Below are 22,015 nucleotides of genomic sequence, written 5' to 3' on the forward strand. Positions count from 1 at the left end.
CAGTTTGGTATGATAGGAAGTGTTGTTTCGCACGATAGCTGCTTCCAAAGCCAACTTGTCAAAAATGATATGAAAGGCGACCCAATTGAGATTAGTGTTCTGAACAATATTTTTGTAATTGGTAAAGCACCTAATTTTCACTGAAATCGGATATTGCAAGAGAGTATCGCTACCAATTTTAGTGCTGAATCTTCGACTTCACATGTCATCATTTCGGACAGTATTCGATATTAGACCTTACAAATTCTCTTTTAATGACATTTGCGGTCGTTCAGTCAGAGATGAGGTAGGCAATTACTACGGGTACACAATAGGGATGACCACTTCCGGAAAAAGTTTTCCGGTTTCCGGAAATCACATTTTCCGTTTTTCCGGAAAATTTTCCGTCTTCCGATTTTCCGGAAAATTTTCCGTTCCGGTTTTTCCGGAAAATTTACCGTCTTCCGTTTTTCCGTAAAATTTTCCGTTTCCGTTTTTGCGGAAAATTTTTCGTGTTCCGATTTTCCGGAAAATTTTCCGTGTCCGATTTTCAGGAAAATTTTCCGTTCAAGTTTTTCCGGAAAGTTTTCCGTCTTCCGATTTTCCGGAAAGTTTTCCGTGTCCGATTTTCCGGAAAGTTTTCCGTTTCCGATTTTCCAAAAAAAATTTCGTTTCCGATTTTCCGGAAAATTTTCCGTCTTCCATGTTCTCGGAAGATTTTCCGTTTTTCGTTTCTAATTTTCCAGTTTCCGGAAGAATTATATTCCGTTTTCCGTTTTCCCTGAAAATGTGGTCATCCCTAGTTTGTAGGAAGTTTAACCTTTTTAAGAGTTCTGATATATTTATATTCCATGGCGTAATATCGTCTTTGACCGCTTATTTAGGTTTTATAACAGGGATGTTTTTTTTTTATTTTTCAAATCAAGGATGGACCAAAGAATACCGCAGATGCGTTTTGGAACCAGATGATCAACTTGGCGGCGCCAAGTGGTAGGAAGGGACTTGACCTTTTTTTCTTAAAGTAAATTTCAAAATTTTTTCATGCTTTTAGTTTTCAAGATACCAGATTGAAACTTTGCATAAGGATTGTGTGTATCTTTGGGTATTCATCACTTTTTTAGATCCCTACGTGAAACAGGGGCCGATGGGCGCAAGTGCTACGAAGTGGTGAGTTTTTTCCGTTTTTTCCCGAGTTTTCCGGTTAAGCTTTATGATACGAACACGTGGTACCGTTGCTAAGTGTGCTCTATCGTAAGAAAAACGAGGTATGAACCATGATCCTACGCTAAATAGTAAGGAAGCATAGCTGTTTTAGTGAAAGTCTAAAATTTACGTCAGAAAGTGGAAATTCTTAAAGGATTAAACTTCTTGCAATCTGACGCCTTTGTTACATTTCTATCTAATAATTCATTGTTAAGAGCTCTTCTTTGTTCTATCAATCTCTCAAGCATTCCATATTTGCTGTTCCACCGAGTTTTAACTTGCTGTATAAGTAAATGTACTGCCAATCCTAATAACCTTTACTGTTTTTCCAGTTCTGACGTTGCCAACGTACTATATTTAAAGTGGGAAACAATCCGACTACCAACACAAAATCTTCTCGTTTTTTTCTATTGCAAGACCCTTATTTATAGAGAGTGGTAGAGTCTGAGCAAAACAACATATGCTTGCATACGGAAGTTCTCGTACCGCACTTGTGATATTACTAGCATTGTCATAGATAGTTGCAGGTATTTTATCTGAAATGTTCCACTACTCTGCAACATGTGCTAAGTGCTGTGTTAGGTTTACCCTTGTGTGCCTCACTTCTATTTCAATTATTTGAAGGACTGAACTTATTGAACTTAGATGGAAGCATATAGTGGGCTCTGATTGTAATATAACTTTCCGCAGCCTGCGAAGTCCACGGACTCCTCGACTTACCCATTTTTTAGGTATTACTATTATCTTTCGAGATCTCAATAAGCGATCACTGAACTGTGAATATGAAATCTAAAGTTCTTTTAACTACTGCCATGAGTCTGCCCTCAGGGGCACGCATAATCAGGGTTTCTCCGAAACACGCATGATCGTGAATTTCCCGGTTCATACGAGTGATCCGAACCCCCCCCCCAAAAAAAGTGATTAAGCAAGAGTTCAAATAGATATGGCAGGAAGCAGTGGCGGCGGTTGAACGTTAAAAGTGGGGGGAGCAAGACATGATCTGAATATTTGTTTAAACTGTTAGTTTTCCTCGTTGTTTCTAACACTTTGACGAAAGGTTGTGTAACTAATAGGATACTATCTTTTTCAGTTAAAATACCGTGTATCATATTTAATATTTTATTAAGTAAATTGACAAGAGCAACGCAAGTAGGTACTAGTCCTATGTACTGTTAAACAACAAAAGTGTAAGAAGTTATTTCATTTCTTGCTCATGAACACCTTAAAATTCTGTCTGGAAAGTTGTGTGATCACATTCTTTAATAACAAATTTACAAAACAAATAAGTAGAAAAGATAATATTAATCATAGTAATGAATAATGAGGCTTGTTTTGTAAAAGTTATATTGAAACTGGGAATTAATGAACAACTTATATTTTTAATTCCAGACATGCTATTAAATGTGTTATTACTCTTAGAAAATGAAAGACAGTAAATACTACAACCATATATCAGTAGCGGCTCGTAGTCTGTACAAGCACCGGTTGCAATGTTGCAATATCAAAGGTATGTAGGTACGCGCAAGTTCCCCTCCCCCAGCATTCTTGAGTCTTATCCAAAAAATATTCAGGAAATATGAAGAGAAAAGTCTTTTAAGCTTTATTTGTATATTATTGATTAAATTATTTCTCTAATATTGATTTAATATATAAGCTATTTCCTTTTTTTTTCAAACAACCACTATCAACGTACGTTTATACACTATTTATATACAAAACCTCTACACTCATGTTATTGAAAACGAGATAAATCGAATATATTGTATGTGCTGTAAGCCATGAATGATGGCGTTAATCCGAAAAGAAGAAAAAAGCAAGAAAATTGCATGCACGCAGTTAAACAAAATTATTTAACTATATAAACTATGCATTATTTTAGAATGGAAGGTCTTTCTTCCATCTTTTGGGCTTCACATTTTTCTATGACTTTATTAAAATCTGAAATGCTGCTCGCCATGTTTCTCTGAACAGAAAGCATCGCTACCGCAAATATTTTCCGCTTTATTTTCTTTACGGTCCAGAAACACCTCTCTCCTCCGACAATATGCATTTTGTTAGCATTCTTTTTTGTATAAATATACGATACAAAAAGTCCATTTTCAGAAACCACGTATTTTTGTCTGTAAAGAAGCATGTAATCTAAGATGTTTTCCTTCGAAAATGAAAAAAAGTTTAACATTCCAGCAAATTAGGCTAAAGAAGACAGACGAGTATTGGAAGTGATTGATTTGATATTAATTTATGCGCTCCGCCGGAAATCGAACACGGAATCATGTGCACGAAAGACACAGAGCTAGGAATTAGACCAGTAGTAAGACATTTTCTTCTTCGAGACTCAATCGACCCCCCCCCCCCGCCCAAATAGGACTTTTTAAAATAAAACTTATCCCAAGAATTTACACCTTTGTATTATAAATGTTAAATAAAATCTATTGACTTCGAACGACCGCCCCCCAAACTTTCAACCTGGATCCGTCCCAGCTACCACCAGACTTGTATCTGTTCTTTGCGAGTTTATGTTTTGTGAATAACTTCTAGTTTTAGTAAAGCTATCGTTCATTATGAACAGAATACTCTATGAAGAATTTTTTTTTTTACATTATATAAAACTAGTAGTTTTTAAAGTAGAAAATAAGAAAGTAGTGCACTCATAAAGTTATAACCTCCAGATAATTAAAAGCAGTACAAAACTAACGTGTCGCCCAATTTGACATTTTGGTAGCGAGGAATCTTAAAAAATCGTACCAATCTGAAAATATTAATTCTAAGTCGTATATGTATGAAGTTTAGTTGAAATTAAACAAAGGGTTTTATAATTATGCAGGAAAATGTATTTTAAAGTGCTTGACAATATTGACGAACCTGAGTGTATTGGAGACGGATGCATCTACAGTATGTTTCCTATAGTGTTGAATTATGTTTATGCCAAATTGGTGTATGTACCTCCAATGGTACAGAAACCATTCAAAAATAAAGTGATCTTTGTGGTGGACAAACACCATGTGCGTGGGTTTTATCGGGGTCCTCCCGTTTCCTCCCACTTTCTTCATTCCACCATTTCATTCATTACTCATTATCACCGTCTCCTTTAGCCTAACCGGCATAACTGTGGGATGTAAAACTCAAAGATTTCATTTCATTTTTACCATTCAAAAATATATTTAGGTTGCCAACACTGACAAAGTAGGTAGTTTGTGTTCAAAGTAAAATGTAATAAACTCCTTTGAGATAAAGGTCTAATAATGTACCAAAGAAGAATATGATTAGTACAGGCGTTTAAGCGTGAAGCGCGAACATGCATCGTACCATTCATTTTTATTTGTAGGTTTATAGATTCACCTGTATGTGACATGTGTAGATTGTTTCTCGTAAGATAATTTTTTGTCCTTGTCTTCCCGTAAATTTTCCGACTTCCGTTTTTCCGGAAAATTTCCGTCTTTTCTTTTCCGGAAAAATTCTCTTTTATTTTCCGGAAAATTTTCCGTTTCCGATTTTCTGGAAAATTTTCCGTCTTCCGTTTTCCGGAAAATTTTCCGTCTTCCGTTTTTCCGGAAAATATATTTTCCGTTTTCCGTTTTTCCGGAAATGTGGCCATCCCTAGTACACAAACATCACGCCTCATCAAATATAAGATGAACACTGTAAAAAATTACGGTCACATTTACTGACCGATTACCGTCAATTCTGGCTGCCAACTGATTACCCTAAAAGTTACGGTATTGGTGTTAAAGTTATGGCAATAGAACATGAATGCGGCCTTTTTATGGCCTATAACCATACCGTAAATTTTAGAGTAATCAGTTGGCAACTAGAATTGACGATAATCGGTCACATTTAGTGACCGATAATTTTTTACAGTACAAAGTAAAATTAACCTCATAGGTGTATGTGTTCATAGGTGCCAATTTTTAAATTTCTCAGTGCATACTCAAGCTTCGACACTAGCATCCCATATTTTTTATTATTTATTATTATTTTAGTAGTTCCAGTTGACCAGTGGTTCTATTAATAATTATTAATCATATTTAATTAATAATGATTATAATCAAAGATTTAAAAAATATGGGGATAATTTGAGTGAAAATAGGAAATGATTTAAATATCTTGAAACTTATGTAAAAGCATTTAACATTTTTAAAAGCTTAAAATAAGAACCTCAAACTCCAAATTCTTTAAAGTAATAATTATAAAGAAGTACACTCGCTTGTGAATACGGATTATGATTATCGTTGTAAAGTTATATCGATCGATCCTCGATACGCCGTAAACCTAAAATCTAAAATAGGTGTTGCATTCCTATCTGAAATTAAACCTGTGGTCAAATGCACTAAGTTTTTTTTTTATTTGTTTGTTTATTTACAACGTGAAAATTGTAATTTTGAAGTTAATACAAACGAAAAATAAATAAATAAATAAATAAAATAAAATAAAATAAAATAGTGAGAGCTTAGCAGCCATTAAAACTTTCAATGGGTGGATGCGTGAGCCTCGGAGTATTTATGTAGTCGGTGCCTATGTAAAGGGTTATTCAAAAAGTTCGCCGCCAAATTTTTGTTTCTCGGTTGCCGATATTGTTATGTATTGCTGCTCTACCCACAAATATTCCGATTGTCGTCTTAGTCTGGATTTCTTGCATTTCTTCAGTATGTGTCTAGGAATGGAGCAGTTTACTATAGCGCAACGTGTGCTGATTGTGAAAACTGTATCAGAACGGAGAAAGTTACGCAGCAACTGTCAGGGGACTTCGAGCAGTTCTAGGGTGAAATGAGGGATCGAATGATTGAACAGTTCCCAGACGTATGAAAAAGTTCATTGAAATGGGTTCAATAGTGAATATTAAAAGTCCTCAACGAGTGGTAATGGTCTTTCTGAGCAAAACATTGAGGTGGTTCGTGACAGTGTGGTTGTTAGTCCAACGTAATCGGTTAGAGTTATTGCATGCCAGCGCATTAGAGGATTTAACGTCATATGCCCGACGTCATTCACCATATCTGAAATCAGAATGTGTGATGAACATCTTTGTGAATTTTGTTATTGTGTTTTGAAAAAATAAAGATCATAATTTGATGTAACAAAACCGGCGCGCTTTTTGAATAACTCTACATGTTTTTCACTATCATGTTTAACACTGGATTCAGTCAGTACATTAGAGTAAATAAAATCTGATAAAAACGTAAAGAGAATCACGCGAACTACTTCCGTGTATGAGATATGGATAGACAATGTTAGTCACCGTTAATGTTTATGATGTTAACAGATTGACGAACTCAGGATAGAAAATCACTCTAGCTATCTGTTTCAAAATAAACAAATTCAAAAATTTTCTTACATGTATGGAAAATGGGCTACAGATAGCCACCTCGCCGTCATCCGTTAATATTATAATGGATTCACTCCACTATCAAATTCGGTAGATATAATCGTTCTAGCTATCTCCTTCATAAAACAAAAAACAATACATCCGTTCAAGGATTCGTGCGGAGTAACGAACGGACAGACGGACGTACTAATAACACAATGTTATAAACATCACTGTGTGATTCTAATAATGCATGAAAGTTATCAAAAAAATAGAATGTATGATATAACTAATAATGAACACAATATGTAGAGGATAATGAAAACTTGGTAGTTGCCATCGGCCTAATGGGTTATCTATAACGATTTGAAAAGTGTAAGCTAACGAAGGTTTCGTAAAAGAATATTACAGTAAAAATGGATTTGTTAATTTAACTTAATAACTCAGTGTTACCCTAGTTGTATTAAATTTTGACACATGCCTAATGCTACTTGAACTCTATCGTATTTTGGAATAGTGTTAAAACAGTAGTCGTTACATTAACCACCCGACATCATGAGGAGTCATTTCAGTAACACAACATGGTGTATTTTTTTTACTAATATATAAAGTTAGAAAACAATTAATTTTACAAAATGTGCTACTAATTTAACACAACAACTAATTATGCAGTACAATAATCAGTATTAACTTGTTAGTACAATGATCATAAAGTAATGTCTAAAAACAATGCCTTTACATTTGCCACACTAATTTACAAGTACATTACAGGACGATAGGAGCGAGAATTGGCAGATGCCACCAGATCCATGTATAGCAAAGGAAGAATGTACCAGGCGCATCCAAACAGTAAGTTTCTCGTCTTCATTATTCTATCCATTCAGATTTAGTTATGTTTAATAACATAACCATTCTATCCATTCATATTTAGTTCTGACTGATCTACGCGCAGATCAAACCACGTAAGTTCGAAACTTGGATTTGACCAATATATAGGATTTTCTTTATTTAACTTGAGCTTAGCTTCCCTTTCAGCAGCGAAGCTATATCAGACATGGACCTACAACATAACGTAGAATCCCAAATAAATGATCTTCTGCCGAGAATTAAACATGGTTCTTTTGCTATAAAAAGCGCGTACGCTATCCACACACCCATGAGGAAAATCTTTGTTTTACGTCTCACGGTTATGCCGGTAAGGCTAAAGGAGACGGTGATGATGAGAAATGAATGAAATGAAGAAAGTGGGAGGAAACTGGAGAACCCCGAGAAAACCCACGAGCACGGTGTTCGTACACCACAAAGTTCACACGCGCGAGCTGGGATCGAACCAGGAACCCCAAGCACCGGAGGTGAACACTCTACCACTGAGCCACCGTATAAAACTGTTGATATTGGTATTTATTTCGTATGAATCAATCAGCCTCAACATGAATATGAGGTTAAAATTGCCATTAGACCCTCGTAAGTATCCCATTTGTTGATGCCTGAAGTTTCCGTGTGAGTGTTCATATAAAACATCAATGTTACCTATATATACAGTGTCGAATCAAAGTGAACTAACCTCAGTTGGAAAGAGAATAACAATCAACAACAACATAATACTGTATAATGCAACCTTTGTTGTAGTGTCTCCCATAGGTTCTGAGAGAGGGATGGGGATAAAAAATAGGGTAGTGCATATGCATGCCTATATGAATTAGACAAAATAAATGAAAGTTTGTCTTTAAAATTGTTTTAATTCCTCATTGTGCTAATAATTTAATCACGTGCACACACACACACACACACACACACACACACACACATATATATATATATATATATATATATATATATATATATATATATATATATATATAAAGGCAACCAAGAACGCTTTTTTGCGGAGGTGTGTGTTCAATCGGCTCTGACGCCGTGAGTTGTATGCGAATGCAGATAAGGCAAGGTCAGTTGTTGATGTGGATATATCCAACATACTACCTGGTTGTGACAGTTCAGTTACACCGTGAACTTGCGTAAGGACAAAGTGAACATGGGACGTCCACAGAGCGTCGTAAGGGCGTGTATGCTGTACAAGTTCAAACCGGAGTCAAATGCCGCTACTCCTCCATCAACTTGGCAAGCATTATAAGTTGGGTAGATGTGTCCCACGTGGTTTTACTCCGGGCCAGAAAACAACGCGAGCAGACACCTGTGTTTCTTTGCTGTCTCGTCTTAGGAAGGAGCCATTCCTGGACAGGATGTTGATACGTGATGAGAAGTGGGTCCTGTACGATGTTCCACGGCGCAGGTACGATTGGATAGCATCCCATGAACAAGTTCGAAACCAGCACTGCACCAGAAGGAAGCCCTCCTGTGTGTTTGGTTAACTGCTCTCGGCTTCGTGCATCGGGAACTGCTACCAGCTGGTCAGAGCATCAAGGCAACTGTGTACTGTCAGAAGTTGAGCCGTGTTCAAGGAAAAACTTGAATTCTGAAACTCTGAAACGCAAAGCGGTCCTCCTGTTACAGGACAACGCTAAGCCCCATGTGGACAGCATGGCCCGGGACACCATTCTACTCCTTGAATGGGAAACACTATTGCATTATTGCATTCGCCATACTCCCCAGACATTGCACCGTCCGATTATCACCTGTTACATTTCTTGGACAATCATCTTAGAGGACGCCAGTTCAAATTCCTAGTAGAGGTGCAAAATGCACTTGATACCTTCTTCGTTTCACAATCCACCAAGTTCTACCGCGATGGAATCCATGGTCTTCCAGAACGTTGGCAGAAGATTGTCGATGCTGATGAGGACTATTTTTTATTTTCCAGCTACGTCGTAAGTGACATATTGATGTTCGAAGGTGGTGATTGGAAAAGCGAGATAACTCTTGGTTACCTTTATATGTATATATACTGTTCCGTAATTTGTGTAGTTTTCTACAACACTGGAAGAAGAAGAAGAAGAAGTTTTCACGCTATTCGTGTGAAATTTGGCATTCTTATTGAAAAATATCTGAATTTTTCAAATTTTGAAAATAAATAAGAAAAATCACTGTTTAGCTCCGGTTTTGGGGACGTAAACACAAACGTTCATTTTCCTTATGGGAGGTTCAGTATTAAATTTGAAAGCAGTTTTTTCCAATACTTATTGCTAAGGACTTTGAGGCAAGTGAGCATTATTTCTTTGAAAACGCAATAACGTTCATCCGCAATGCTAGTGTTGTCATTTAAAACATTATTTTGGATAAGGCCTTTGGTTCCCAAGGGGCGTAAAAAGGTGGTGAGTGTAGTGTTACCAAAATTCCAATCTTATTTTAGGAACGCCAGTAAGCATCAGATTAATCACAAATGTCACAGAATTAATATTCCGATGCTCCTTGAATGAGTCAGTGACTGAGATGGAGCTACAGCTTCTTTTTAAAAATCACATAAAAAATCACCATGAATATCCTTAGAAGGGACACAGAAAGAAGTGATTTTTAAAAAAATCAAGTGTGCCGCTGAATTCAAAAATATGGTTACATGGCTCTTTATTGAAGGAATTGAAAAGGGCTATTTTGGATTAATGTGCGATTTACATTACAATTTTCTCTTTTTAGCTTGTCACAAGCTAGTAGCAGAGAAAGGAAATACGCAAAACCTCGAAGGTGACTGTGGTTGCTTTACTACGCGAAAATTCGTAGGATGTTTACTTGTTGAAGGTTATGCTTGGTTACTAACAGGATAAACTATCACGATTTTGTCAACGTGACCCCGCATTTGCGGAAATTTTGGTTAATAGTTAAGAATCTCTGGACAAGTCATAGATAGATGTGGATAAGTCTAGAAATCCTGTTATTGAAATCTTCCGGCGGTAACAGTCACGCCATCCACGCGTGTGCCGAATCCCGCCACATAATTTGGGTGCGGTTCTTTGCTAATAGCCAATCAGAATGCAAGGAGCAACAAGTTTCCATATTTGTGAATCTGACGAATAGGATATGATGACTGATGTGAGGCTTGGGTGTGGCCCTCGTAAAATAATAAAAAGGGGCCTCAAGGTCTAAATTATTATTATTCGGACGACCAACGACGTAGTACAGTGAAACCTGTCAACTTGGCCACCTCTCTAAGTTGGCCACCTGCTTATCTTGGCCTAGTTCGTCTTGAACCTGCATTTTCCCATAAGACATTTGTTACTTACTACTCTATAAGTTGGCCACCTGTCTATCTTGGAAGTTAGCCACACTGAAGCAATGTTTACCCTATGATGATAATGATAAATTTACCTGCGTATATTGGCCACGAAAAATACAATTTTGTTATTTTTCTTAACTCTTTCGAATTCCCATATAAGAGGCAGATGTTCTGTATTTGTAACTGGACACAAGGAAGCATAGATTCGCACGATTTGTTCTTGGAGGTCAATGGCCAGAACACTACCCTCATAAAAGGGTGGTGAAGGAAGATGTGACTAAGAAAAAGCACGTACAGGAATTCAAGAAATTTTTTTACGTATTTGTTTACCCTGTCTGTTTTGGTAAAACCATTAGCTATATCGGCTCCTTTCATCAGTAATTCCGGAAATTGGTGCGTGTATTGGAAATTTGGGGAAATTTGCAAATGGTGTTACGTCTGTGGCCGATGCTCCACGCCCCGGCCAGGCTCGGCGCGTAGTGACTTCAGAGACCATTGCAGCCGTTGAAGCCACAGACGTAACACCATTTGCAAATTTCCGGCACCATCCATACATTTGTGGCTGTGACAAACACGCATCTCCATACTGAACCTTCATTCGCCTAATAATGTCAATCGGTTTCACACCTTAACTTCGCAAAAACCGAATCACAGAACGCTGCTCCTCGCTGGTGCATGTGGCTAGTGGGGCTGCCATTTTGGAACTGTTGTTGCGCCGGTGTTTGTGCATCTGCCGGCTGCTGCCACCTAGGAGACATCCGGCATACTATCGTAAACAGGCATGCCAACTTACAGCTCACTGGCGCCATATGCGGATTTTTATTTCTACTTTTATGGTTTTCAGTTGACTTACCCTCGTACATAAACATGATTATATTCTTGTATATTTGTAATTATAATATAGGTATAAGATAAACCAGCGCTGGTTTCAAAGGAAAAAGGTTATGTGATATATATTATTATTATTATTACTATTTCATGTAAGATATCTTGTATTTGCTATGTGTAATCCATATATTAATCTAGCATATTCCTTTTGTAGCTTTAAAAAAAATCTTCCCTCTTTTATAGATAACGAATGTTAGTTGGAAACATTGTCCGTTGCCAGCAACGTTTAGGATACAAACAGAGGGGAGCTGGGACCTTATTTTACTTTCGTTTCTTTTATTCCGCCTATACCATCTGTATGGGTCAATAGGTAGTTTTGCTACAAAACAGTTTGATATCTTTCCGAACCTCTCATATATATAGAAGGCATTGTCTTGAGGCGAGGAACCATTTAGTGCTTCGAATAGCGGGAGAGGCAATTTTGTCCTTCTCTGGTTCCATTTCAGGGGATGGGAGTTCCTTGGTTAGAACAGTCTAAATGATGACTGTCGTTAGTGTATTTTCGAAATGAGCCGAAAAGTTCATGTATTGTATAGCGAGTGGGCAAGTGAGTCCACGGGGTAGCTTAGAGCTTTACTTGTTCTACTTCTCAATCTAAGAAAATAAATAATTATATTTTTATTTTGGATAATGTTTAGCTCGCGATTTCTCTTTAAACATTTTATTTAGGATATTTAGTGTTTGTAGTTTACTTTAGAGTTTGCCTGGGCTCCTAGATTGGGTCCAGTGGATAGACTTATTGATTTTGAATTGGAGGGCTCCGGGGCATTTTCTAACTAAAATTTCTAATTTACACCAAAATTCTTATAAATAATTAGAGAAAACTGCTTCTCACAATTTTACATTGAAACTCCAATTAGACCAATGAAATTTTGAGTTCACGCCATTAAAAGACATCACCACATGAGTATTATCCTATTATCGCTTTAGCTTTTCTTCTAAACAAACATTTTTCGACATTAATGCCAAATTTCGCTTTAATTGTGAAAAATATTTAGCTTGTGCCAGTAGGTCCTTGCGTAAGGACATCCATCATGAATTTCTATTGTTTTGTGAAAGATGGCTGTAGTATAATATCAGTTACTGGTACATGGAAATAGCATCGGATCATTAATTCTGTGCGTCCACAGAATTAATTTCACGCTCATTGGCACTGCCAAAATAAAATTCAGAAATTATCGCTCGGCTCCTAGAGCCTTCCCAAGCCACAAAATTACCATATTCGCTCTTTGCCCACTGTTAGCAAAATTACATTACAGATTTGAAAAAAAACAACATATTTTTAGTACAATAACGCTTCATACCAAGTTAACAATAGAAAAAATCTTCTTCTCGTATGTTCCTGCTAAGGATATTTATCATGATTTTTTTTTTTATTTTTGGAAGGGAGCTGTAGCCCGATGTCAATTACTTGCACAAGCAAGTAGCATCGGAATATTAATTGTGAATTGACATTTGTGATTAATCTGACGCTCACTGGCATTTCAGGAATAAAATTTGAAACTTTTATAAAGAGCCACCGTCTTATGCTATACCCCTATGTCCAATAAGGCGGTAAATTACTAAAATAACATTCCATATTAACCCTTAACTACTGTTGTCCAATTGTGTTACACTAACACTGTTGTTGGGTCTATTAGACCCAGCACTATTTTATGTTTATAAATGATACTAGCATGATTCAATAATACAAATATCTGTATTTTCTGACGTTTTTCAGTCCTCGGAATATTTCACAGTAGCAAATACCAAAAAGAAAAGGAAATTTTTTGTGAGAAATTAAATTAAATGAAATGGCTCTTTTTTTTTGTTTGTAATAAAGTAGTTATACAATTACATTTTTTCTGTGCATAGTAATGCTGGTTGGGACACAACAATCGTATTCTTTTGTCGGAACAGTGTTCAAAAAAAGAAATATTGCAATACATACACAATTCACTCCCTAATAACTAAAACTTGAGGAGGTAAACATGTCAGTACCTTTTTGTTCATTTTTTCACAAGATTCAGACATGGAGTGCACATTGTATTGGCGCATTCTAAGCAAAGAGGTCTGGAACATGACACACACTGGTATTGTGTTTTCCTGTCTTTAGCTGAGCCACAAAATTGACATCTCTTCCTTTTTCCCAATCTGCTTCCCTCCCTGGCTTGTTGGTGTGATTCTTGTTCGGTAATACCAAGAACTCTCGACATGGATATTCGTAACTCCAGGCTCATGTGAGAGTTTGACAGTCTGTTTTTGATGTTAGGTTGGACAAGTTCACGAGCAACACATTTCATAAAGTCTAATATGAAAAGTGGCTTAGTTTGTGGGAATGCAGAGAACAAAATAAAAACATTCACCCCTGCAATATCCAGGATGCGAAAAAATATAGCCATGGTCCATCTTTGTGTTCGGCAACTAGTTGAATAGACACTGCATTTTTCATCTAAAGAGTCCATTCCACCTTTCATGTTGTAATAACTTATTATTTCCGGTAGTTCATCCACATCCCCCCTCGTATGCTGCATGGATGATACCAAAATTACTGCTTTACCTTTCTTTGGGACATGTGAGATAATCTGGATCGTTATCAGAAATATCACTATCACTAACTTCGTCTATAACAGATTGAGTGTACGATTGAAATCGTGGATCTGTCAGTGAAATACTTCGTGCGTTTGCTTCCCTCTCCATTGTATAAACAGCAAATAATATCACTAAAATAGATTGGACAGCAAAATTAAAAAAGTTACGCTGCCACTGTTGTGGGTCACACAGACCCATCCACAACGTGTAGCTCTAACTGCAAGCGTTAAATAATCACATCTGTTCAGCCACAAGTCTCAGTTCACACTGATATGCAGCTACTCGGAAGACAACAGCGTTCACGTGTTAGAAAGTAGTACTACAGAACGTAAAATTTTCTTCACGGGTCTGTGAGACCCACAACAGCAGTTACGGGTTAATAATACATACCTTTACTACAGTAAAACCGAATTTCATATTAATCGACAAAAATATTTCCTTCCCATCTGACCCTGCTAAGGATATTTATGGTGAATTCTACATGTTATTGCATTTTGTAACAAAAATACTCATTTGCCCCATAATTATTGGAGAAAACTGCTTCCAAAATTGAACATTGAATCTCCCATAAGAAAAATGAACTTTTGTGTTTACGACTCCAAAACAGGGTATAAACAGTGATTTTCTCTTATTTACTGTTACAATTAAAAAAAAAAAAAAATGCAGACATTTTTCTGTAAGAATGCCAACTTTCATATGAATAATGTTAAAACTTCATTTTCTTCCAGTGCTGTACAAAATTATACAAATTATGGAACAATCTGTACATATATATATATATATATATATATATATATATATATATATATATATATATATATATATATATATATTAGGGTATCCCTTATTTAGGATAATTTCGTGTTCGGATACGCACACCCGCTAAATGTGACTGTAAACAAGTATTAATGAAATAGCAGCTCCCTACGAAAACGTGAAATAGTGCCGACTTGACGACAAAGTCATGAAAAGACGTTTTCACATTATAATATAATTTAGAATGTCGAAACGTAATAACGGATAAACTAAAAGAGACAGAGAAACGAAACTTTGCACGAAGCAACTAGAGGAAGGAAGACACCTGTCCGTGTATTGCCAAATATTACCGTACGAACAGTGTTGCCAGCTCAGGAGGAAATTTGTTTTTTGTAAATCGAATGACCTAAATTGGATATCATCATTGGAAGCAACAATGAAAATAACGACGAAGTAGATGGTAAACGCAAATCAGTGTTGGAAACTTTTCGAGAAATGATGTGAAACATGTGTTAAATTGCAAACGCCGTGGCACACACAGGGAGTGAGATACTATTGTTTTGCACACCTTAAGTTAAATTATTACAAGAAGTGTTTACGCTGACTCCAAGTCTAAAAGGGTCCATTGAACAGTGTTACCATCAACAAGAGAAAACTTGAGTTTGAAAAAGGTACAATTACTCGGAAAATTTCACTAAAACCTATAATGCAAAGCGGTAGAGCATGAGGAGCAGTACTGTGGTTATGTGAGATAGATAAGTCACGTAATGACCGAATTATTCGGTATCTTGTTAAAGCTGAGAAGCAACGCTGATTAAAAGATGTAATGCTGGATACCCCAACGGCGTTTGCGTCTAACACATGTTTCACTTTATTTCTCGAAACGTTTGCAACACTGATTTGCGTTTAATATCTCTTTTGTCTTTATGTTCATTGTTGCTTTCAATGAAGATATCCAGTTTAGGTCATTCGATTTATAACAACATACTTTTCTCTTAAGTTGGCAACACTGTTCATCCGGTAATATTTGTCAATACACGGGCAAGTGTCCTCTTTTCTCTAGTTGCTTCGTGCAAAGTTTCATTTCTCTGTCTCTTTTAGTTTATCCGTTATTACGTTTCGAGATTCTAAATTATATTATAATGTGAAAACGTCTTTTCATGACTTTGTCGTCAAGTCGGCACAGTTTCACGTTCTCGTAGGGGGCTGCTATTTCACTAATGCTTGTTTACTGTCACATAGAATACATTTAGGGTCGTGCGTATAGCAACACGAAATTACCCTAAATATGGAACACCCTAATATATATATATATATATATATATATATATATATATATATATATATATATATATATATATATATATATATATATATATATATATATATATATAGAATATATGTTATAAAATCAGATGGTTAATATGTGTCTGTCTTTTCTTTCTTTTAGAATTCGCCTCCTTGCAAGAAACGTAGAGGCAAGAAACCCCGAGACAATTCAGAATTATTTAAGAGCATTATCTTAGCCAATAAGGAAAGAATCTTGCGTAATAGGAAGCTTTTACCACCAACTCATCCTGTATGGTTAAGTTTAAAGGAAGAAAATCGTCTTGAAATGAGTGTGAAAGCTCTCTACACCTATGTAAGGTGTAATCGATATGATATAGGATGTGATATTAACTTGTTCGTACCTACTAAACATCAATCCCTCATAACTTTGTCACCAGGAGATAGCGAAAGTGAGAAAGGAACAGAGAGCAATAGTGATGAATCAGACAGCGAGGAAACAATAGAAAATGATTCTGGAGAATCATTTGTGATCAGTATTTCCCCTAATGAATGGTAATTAATGAAACCCGAGGAAAAAGTGTATAGAACAGACAGTGTATATCGTGGTAGTAGTTTACGGCTATACACTTCATTAAAATCTGGAATTTGGACTAATATTGTATCTTCAAAAATTTGGATAGAAAAAAAGTACCCATGTTCCTGGAGTTTTAAAGGGAATTACATAGCCCGGAGTTCAAATAGCAAGTATTGGTTATTAATACGAGGAAAATGTGCTTGTGGTGCACGTCTTTTTGGATTCTGTTTGAATCCACCTCCAGAAAATCCAGAAGAAATAGGTATAAAAATAAACTTCAAATTAACAGGATTTTTTCCGAATAAACCACACACTGGAATTCGTAAAAGAAGGCTACGTGGAGAAGAGCGACGTGAAATCGCTGCTACCATGATCGATCGAAATTTATCTGCAAGCTTTGTTCGTAAACAGAAAGCGAAACACCTAATGGACATATTTGACCAAGAACCTAGTACACTGCCATCATTGGAAGTTATAAGAAAGGCAAAAAGTCAAGAGCAAAGTAGAAGTTTAAAAGATAGTAATCCTGTTCTGGCATTAAGTATACTTAAAAATACTATTAACGGTCAAGGTATACATGACATAGGTTACGATCCTTTCTTTGTACACTATTGTACTGCTGATCAAATCAGAGTTTATAATACATATAGTCAGAAGTTTTATTCTACTCTTTGTGTTGACGCTACAGGACGAGTTGTATCAAGCATTAATCGAATAGGAAATACGTCTGGTCATATCTTCCTGTACATGGCAGTCATAAGAATTCCAGGAGAACCAGAAGGACAAATCCCGGTGCTACAAATGTTATCTGAACGTCATAATGCAAATGCAATATACTATTGGCTTTGCGAATGGATACGATTGGGTGCTTTGATGCCAAGAGAAGTGGTTACTGATTTTTCAGCTGCATTGCTTAATGCAGTATGCCGTGCATTTGCAAAGGTCAGTACTGTCGCAGTTTATATCGATAAATGTTTGTCATTTCTCGAAGGCATGTCAGAAGAACGACCAGTATGCTTAATTCGAGTTGATTTTGCTCATCTTATGAACATGGTTAGACGATGGGAAAGCGTCAAGAAGATGGGGAGAAAAACACGAGAATTCTTTATGCGTTGTATAGCCTTGATTGCTATGACAAACAATATAAATGAAGCTAGGAAAATCATTTTGACAACTTTTGTTACAGCCTTAAACGATTCAGAAGGAAAATCTGTCTCTTCTGGAGAAGATACACCATGCGAGATTAAAAAGAAATATCTACTGAATCTTATAAGCGGAATACAATTAAGTGATTTTGAATCTCAGCCAGAAGAAAATAGTGTAACTCGCGATGAATTTGAAGAAATATCAAGCATGAAGCAGTGGACTGATAACATTTTTGACGAAAGTCAAAGATGCATTGTGAATGATGGGGCAGAGATAACATGATGTATAATATTGACTTTGCGTCTGACTTCAAAAAGTTATGCTATAAACTAACTCTGTGGTCTGCTATTACGGCAAAATCAATGGAAAGTCCAAATGAAGAAGCAAGTAGTGCTGCAGTAAAATCGTCGTTCAACGATCTAAAAACAAGGCTAATAAGCAAACGACATCGTGTAGATGTGTTTGTTCAAAAGCATCTCGATATTATAGACGGTACTGTGAAAATTGCTTCTGGACTCCCTTGTTTCCACGAAGTAAATGTAAATTCTAACATATTAGATAATATTACAGATACCTTCAACTCAGAAACGTCTGATTGCACTCGCTCTATGAAAGAAATACGTTCGACACCAGATAATACAACAAAGGAATGCATTTCCCACAAGGACATTGTAGACAACAGGTATCCCTCTTCGTCTCTCAAAAAATGTGTTGCGTGCCGAAATGGCGACAATCCAACAGGAGCACATAAATGCGTTATTTGTGGTACTCCGGTACACATCTTAGACGGATGTTCTCTTCCTGCCGCTGGTGAAGAAGAAGGCTACGGAGAAGGAAGGATATGCATGTCTTGCACGGTGACAAACACGCGCACTAATGAGATAAACCACGAAACTACAGCAACAGATGAAAATTCTACATCAAGGAAAGAAATGAATGCAGAAGAAAATTGGAAGGGTTTGGGACGCATTCAAAAAAAGCGTAACAGTGGATACTATTGTAATCCAAATGCAGATTTCAGCTCTCTTCTAAACGCTCCAGACAAAGTAAAAATCGGCGTACTGAAAAATGGTAGCTCTCCACATTTAAAGACTATCGTTGTTGACAAGACACCATTGTCAATAACAAATACATGTGGTGTCGATGCGCTATGTCAATTACTTGCTACAGCTTATGCCGATAGCACGCATTACCGCAAAGTGGTAGACCAGAAAGATATACAAGGATCACTAATGGAACTTGCTGTACATGTGTCTACCAAGGGTGTAAATAGAGCAGCTTACATTCTTCGAGCAAAACTTTTAAAATATCGTTTAGCACAGCAAGTTGAGGAACTTCATTCTAAAGTTCGTCGCATTGATTGTCAGATGACTGCGGTTACGCTTGCAAAATTACTTGGACTTTCACCGTCTCTTGTAGAACACAAGCTCTGTTCCTCATCTATATGTCCAAATAATAATGTTTCTCAGAATATAATCGTTATATCTGCAGATGCACAAACCCTAATGAAAGGAGGAATACAACAATTGGAAGTAGCAGTTAAAGAAAATTACTCAGAGCGTTGCGAAACTTCTTGTCTTGCACGCTTACCGCAACAACTGCTTGAAAACATTTCAAGAGAAGGTATAATAATAGATCCAAATCTTTCCAAATATCCATTATGTTCAGGAACAATAAGAAGGCAATTCATCCCAGGAGAACACTTAATAATTGATGCTAGTACTTTCCTTGAAAGGGAACATGGACAACTTCCTATTGGAGTCGAGATTCCATTCGAATGTTTATTAAGAGATTTGCCATCATCGATTAATTTTTTGAAAAGGGATTATCAATTACGAGGATTTGTGGCTTTTGATTATCTTTCTTGGGTCATTACTACACTTATTGTGGAAGAGGAGACCGGCAATGGGAGTTATATGACGACCTCCAAGACAAGGTGAGAAGTGTTGATGATGAAACAAAAGTACGTTTACACCTGTTACTTTATACGATATAGGAAAAAATAAACATTTTGTGGATATTCTTTCATTAAATCATGATATGACAATGGAAATGTTACGTGTGGCGTTCAATATCTTCGTAAAGAAATTTATTAGCAAACTAAATATTATTAAGAGTAAGTTAAAGATTAAGGTTATGAGAGGAAACCTATGTAATGTTATGAAAAGAGTGAATTAGTAAATGTGTTAAATAACGATTACAATGTGTATAATTACCAATAACAATTAGAGATGTGTAAAGCACTAACTATTTAGCCCGGTAAACGGAAGAAAAATGTTATTGTCTTCGTTAGTATGGAGTCATACATCTATTTTCTTTCACGAAAATATTTTCTTGTAACAGTCGAACAATGGTATAATGAAGTGAGCATCATCTGATGCAGCACTTAAAAAAAATTATTACATTATATGTAGAAGGAAGTTATGTTAAAATGAATAATTAGATTTGCATAAGCTTTCAGTGATAATTTACACATAATCCAGAAATTATGTAGATGATAACAGGAACTTGATAGTTGTGATTGATCTAAAGGATTATCTATAACTCTTTGAATAGTGTATGCTAATAAAAGTTTCGTAAAGGAACATTAGAGTAAAAAAATTATTTGTTAATTTAACTCAATAACTCAGTGCTATCCGAGTTGTATTAAATTTTAACACATGCTTAGCTCCACTTCAACTCTATCATTTTTTTTTGGAATAAAGTGTTAAAATGGTAGTCGTTACATTAACCACCCGATATCATGAGATGACATTTCAGTAACACAACATAGTGTGTTTTTTACTAATATATAAAGTTAGAAAACAACTAATTTTAAACAAACTTTTTCGTTATAATTAAACAGACATGAATCTTTGAGAGATAATGTGTTGTATATCGTTATTATCTCTGTATAACCATATAATCTCTGTGTAAAAATCTGCCACTTTAGAATGAAGCCAGTCTAGAACTAATGTCTCGAGCATTTCATTATCATTGAAAGCCAAGCTACTTTTCCAGGTGAAGGAAAAGAAAGAAATAGCTGGGGATAAGGTCGGGTTCAAAGGGGATAATTGAATAGTTTCTATCGAAATACATGAATTGCATAAATAGTACGAGCAGCTGTGTCTGGGTAGACGTTGTCATGGATTAGAAGAATTTCAGACCGTAGCATTCCTCTCCGTCGATTTTTGTGTAACACGTCTTCCATTATTCAGTATTTGGCAATACACATCTACTTTAATTGTTCGTCTTGGTCCCAAGAATTTCAGAGAAATCACAACCTTTTGGTCCGGAAACAGTTACCATAATTTTGTGAAATAATTGTGTTTGTTCGAACTTGTTCACTTTAGGAGAACCAGAGTGATGTATTCCATTGTCTGCTTCTTCGACTCCCCAGTCGCGTATAATTTTCAGGTTTCATTCTCCATCACTACGTGAGAAAAAAGATCATCACCATCGTCCCCCAGCGGGACAAAAACTCACATAGAGCTGTCATTCTTTACTCTTTGTAAGTGTCTGTTATCATTGTTGGCACCCACCTCGCACCCAATTTGTGATACCCCCAGCTTGTCAGCCACAATTGGATATTCAGTTTTTGCAGACATTTCTGGAAACTATTTGGTGGGTTCAGTTATTGTAAACGGTAATTAGATTGCACTTTCTCGTTAACGCATTCCACTGGATCGTTCATCTGAACACTAGACCTTACGCTAGTTCATCGTCATGGACATTTTTACAACCTTTCCGAAACTCTCTGCACCGTTACCTGAACTTCAATTCACTCATTAGTGTCCGTCCGTAAACCACACCCAATTCCCGATAGATGCTAGTAGAACTCTGTCACTTTGAGTTCAGAAATCGGATGACAAATCTCACTTCACATTTGGCAATATTTAGTATTACAGCAGCCATTTAACCAAACAAGGTCGATTCCATATTCGTTGCAAGCACAGAATGCTAGTACATGTCCCTGCTCGTGCTTAACTTCATCAGTGTAGGTAATCCCGCGTAAAAATGTATCCACTTTTCTTTTACATGAGCATAGTAACATATTAAAATAGTAGTCATGCACGGACCATTGATTTGTGTTAAAATTTAGTTATTTTAACAGCATTATTTTTGAGATGTAGGAGTAACAAAAAATAGTAAAATAAGACCT

At 36.3% G+C, this 22,015-nt stretch overlaps 1 protein-coding gene across 1 annotated transcript; it reads left to right on the forward strand.

The window, feature by feature from the left end:
- The first annotated feature begins 7,257 nt into the window (after positions 1 to 7,257).
- Positions 7,258 to 16,767, forward strand: LOC145675513 (uncharacterized). The gene is made up of 2 exons (XM_081745963.1): positions 7,258 to 7,330; positions 16,315 to 16,767. The coding sequence occupies exons 1-2, from the start codon at positions 7,277 to 7,279 to the stop codon at positions 16,708 to 16,710; spliced, it is 450 nt and encodes a 149-aa protein (XP_081602089.1). The 5' UTR covers positions 7,258 to 7,276; the 3' UTR covers positions 16,711 to 16,767.
- Positions 16,768 to 22,015: the final 5,248 nt, after the last annotated feature.

Source organism: Thermobia domestica, chromosome 18, assembly GCF_964235325.1.
Source record: "Thermobia domestica chromosome 18, izTheDome1.hap1.1, whole genome shotgun sequence".
Lineage (NCBI taxonomy): Eukaryota > Metazoa > Arthropoda > Insecta > Zygentoma > Lepismatidae > Thermobia > Thermobia domestica.

What these genes read in the sequence shown, in the direction of transcription:
- LOC145675513 (XM_081745963.1), top strand. Translation starts at nt 7,277, where the DNA reads ATGCCACCAGATCCATGTATAGCAAAGGAAGAATGTACCAGGCGCATC. An exon ending in GTACCAGGCGCATCCAAACA is followed by an intron (nt 7,331 to 16,314) that starts GTAAGTTTCTCG and finishes TCTTTCTTTTAG; the next exon opens with AATTCGCCTCCTTGCAAGAA.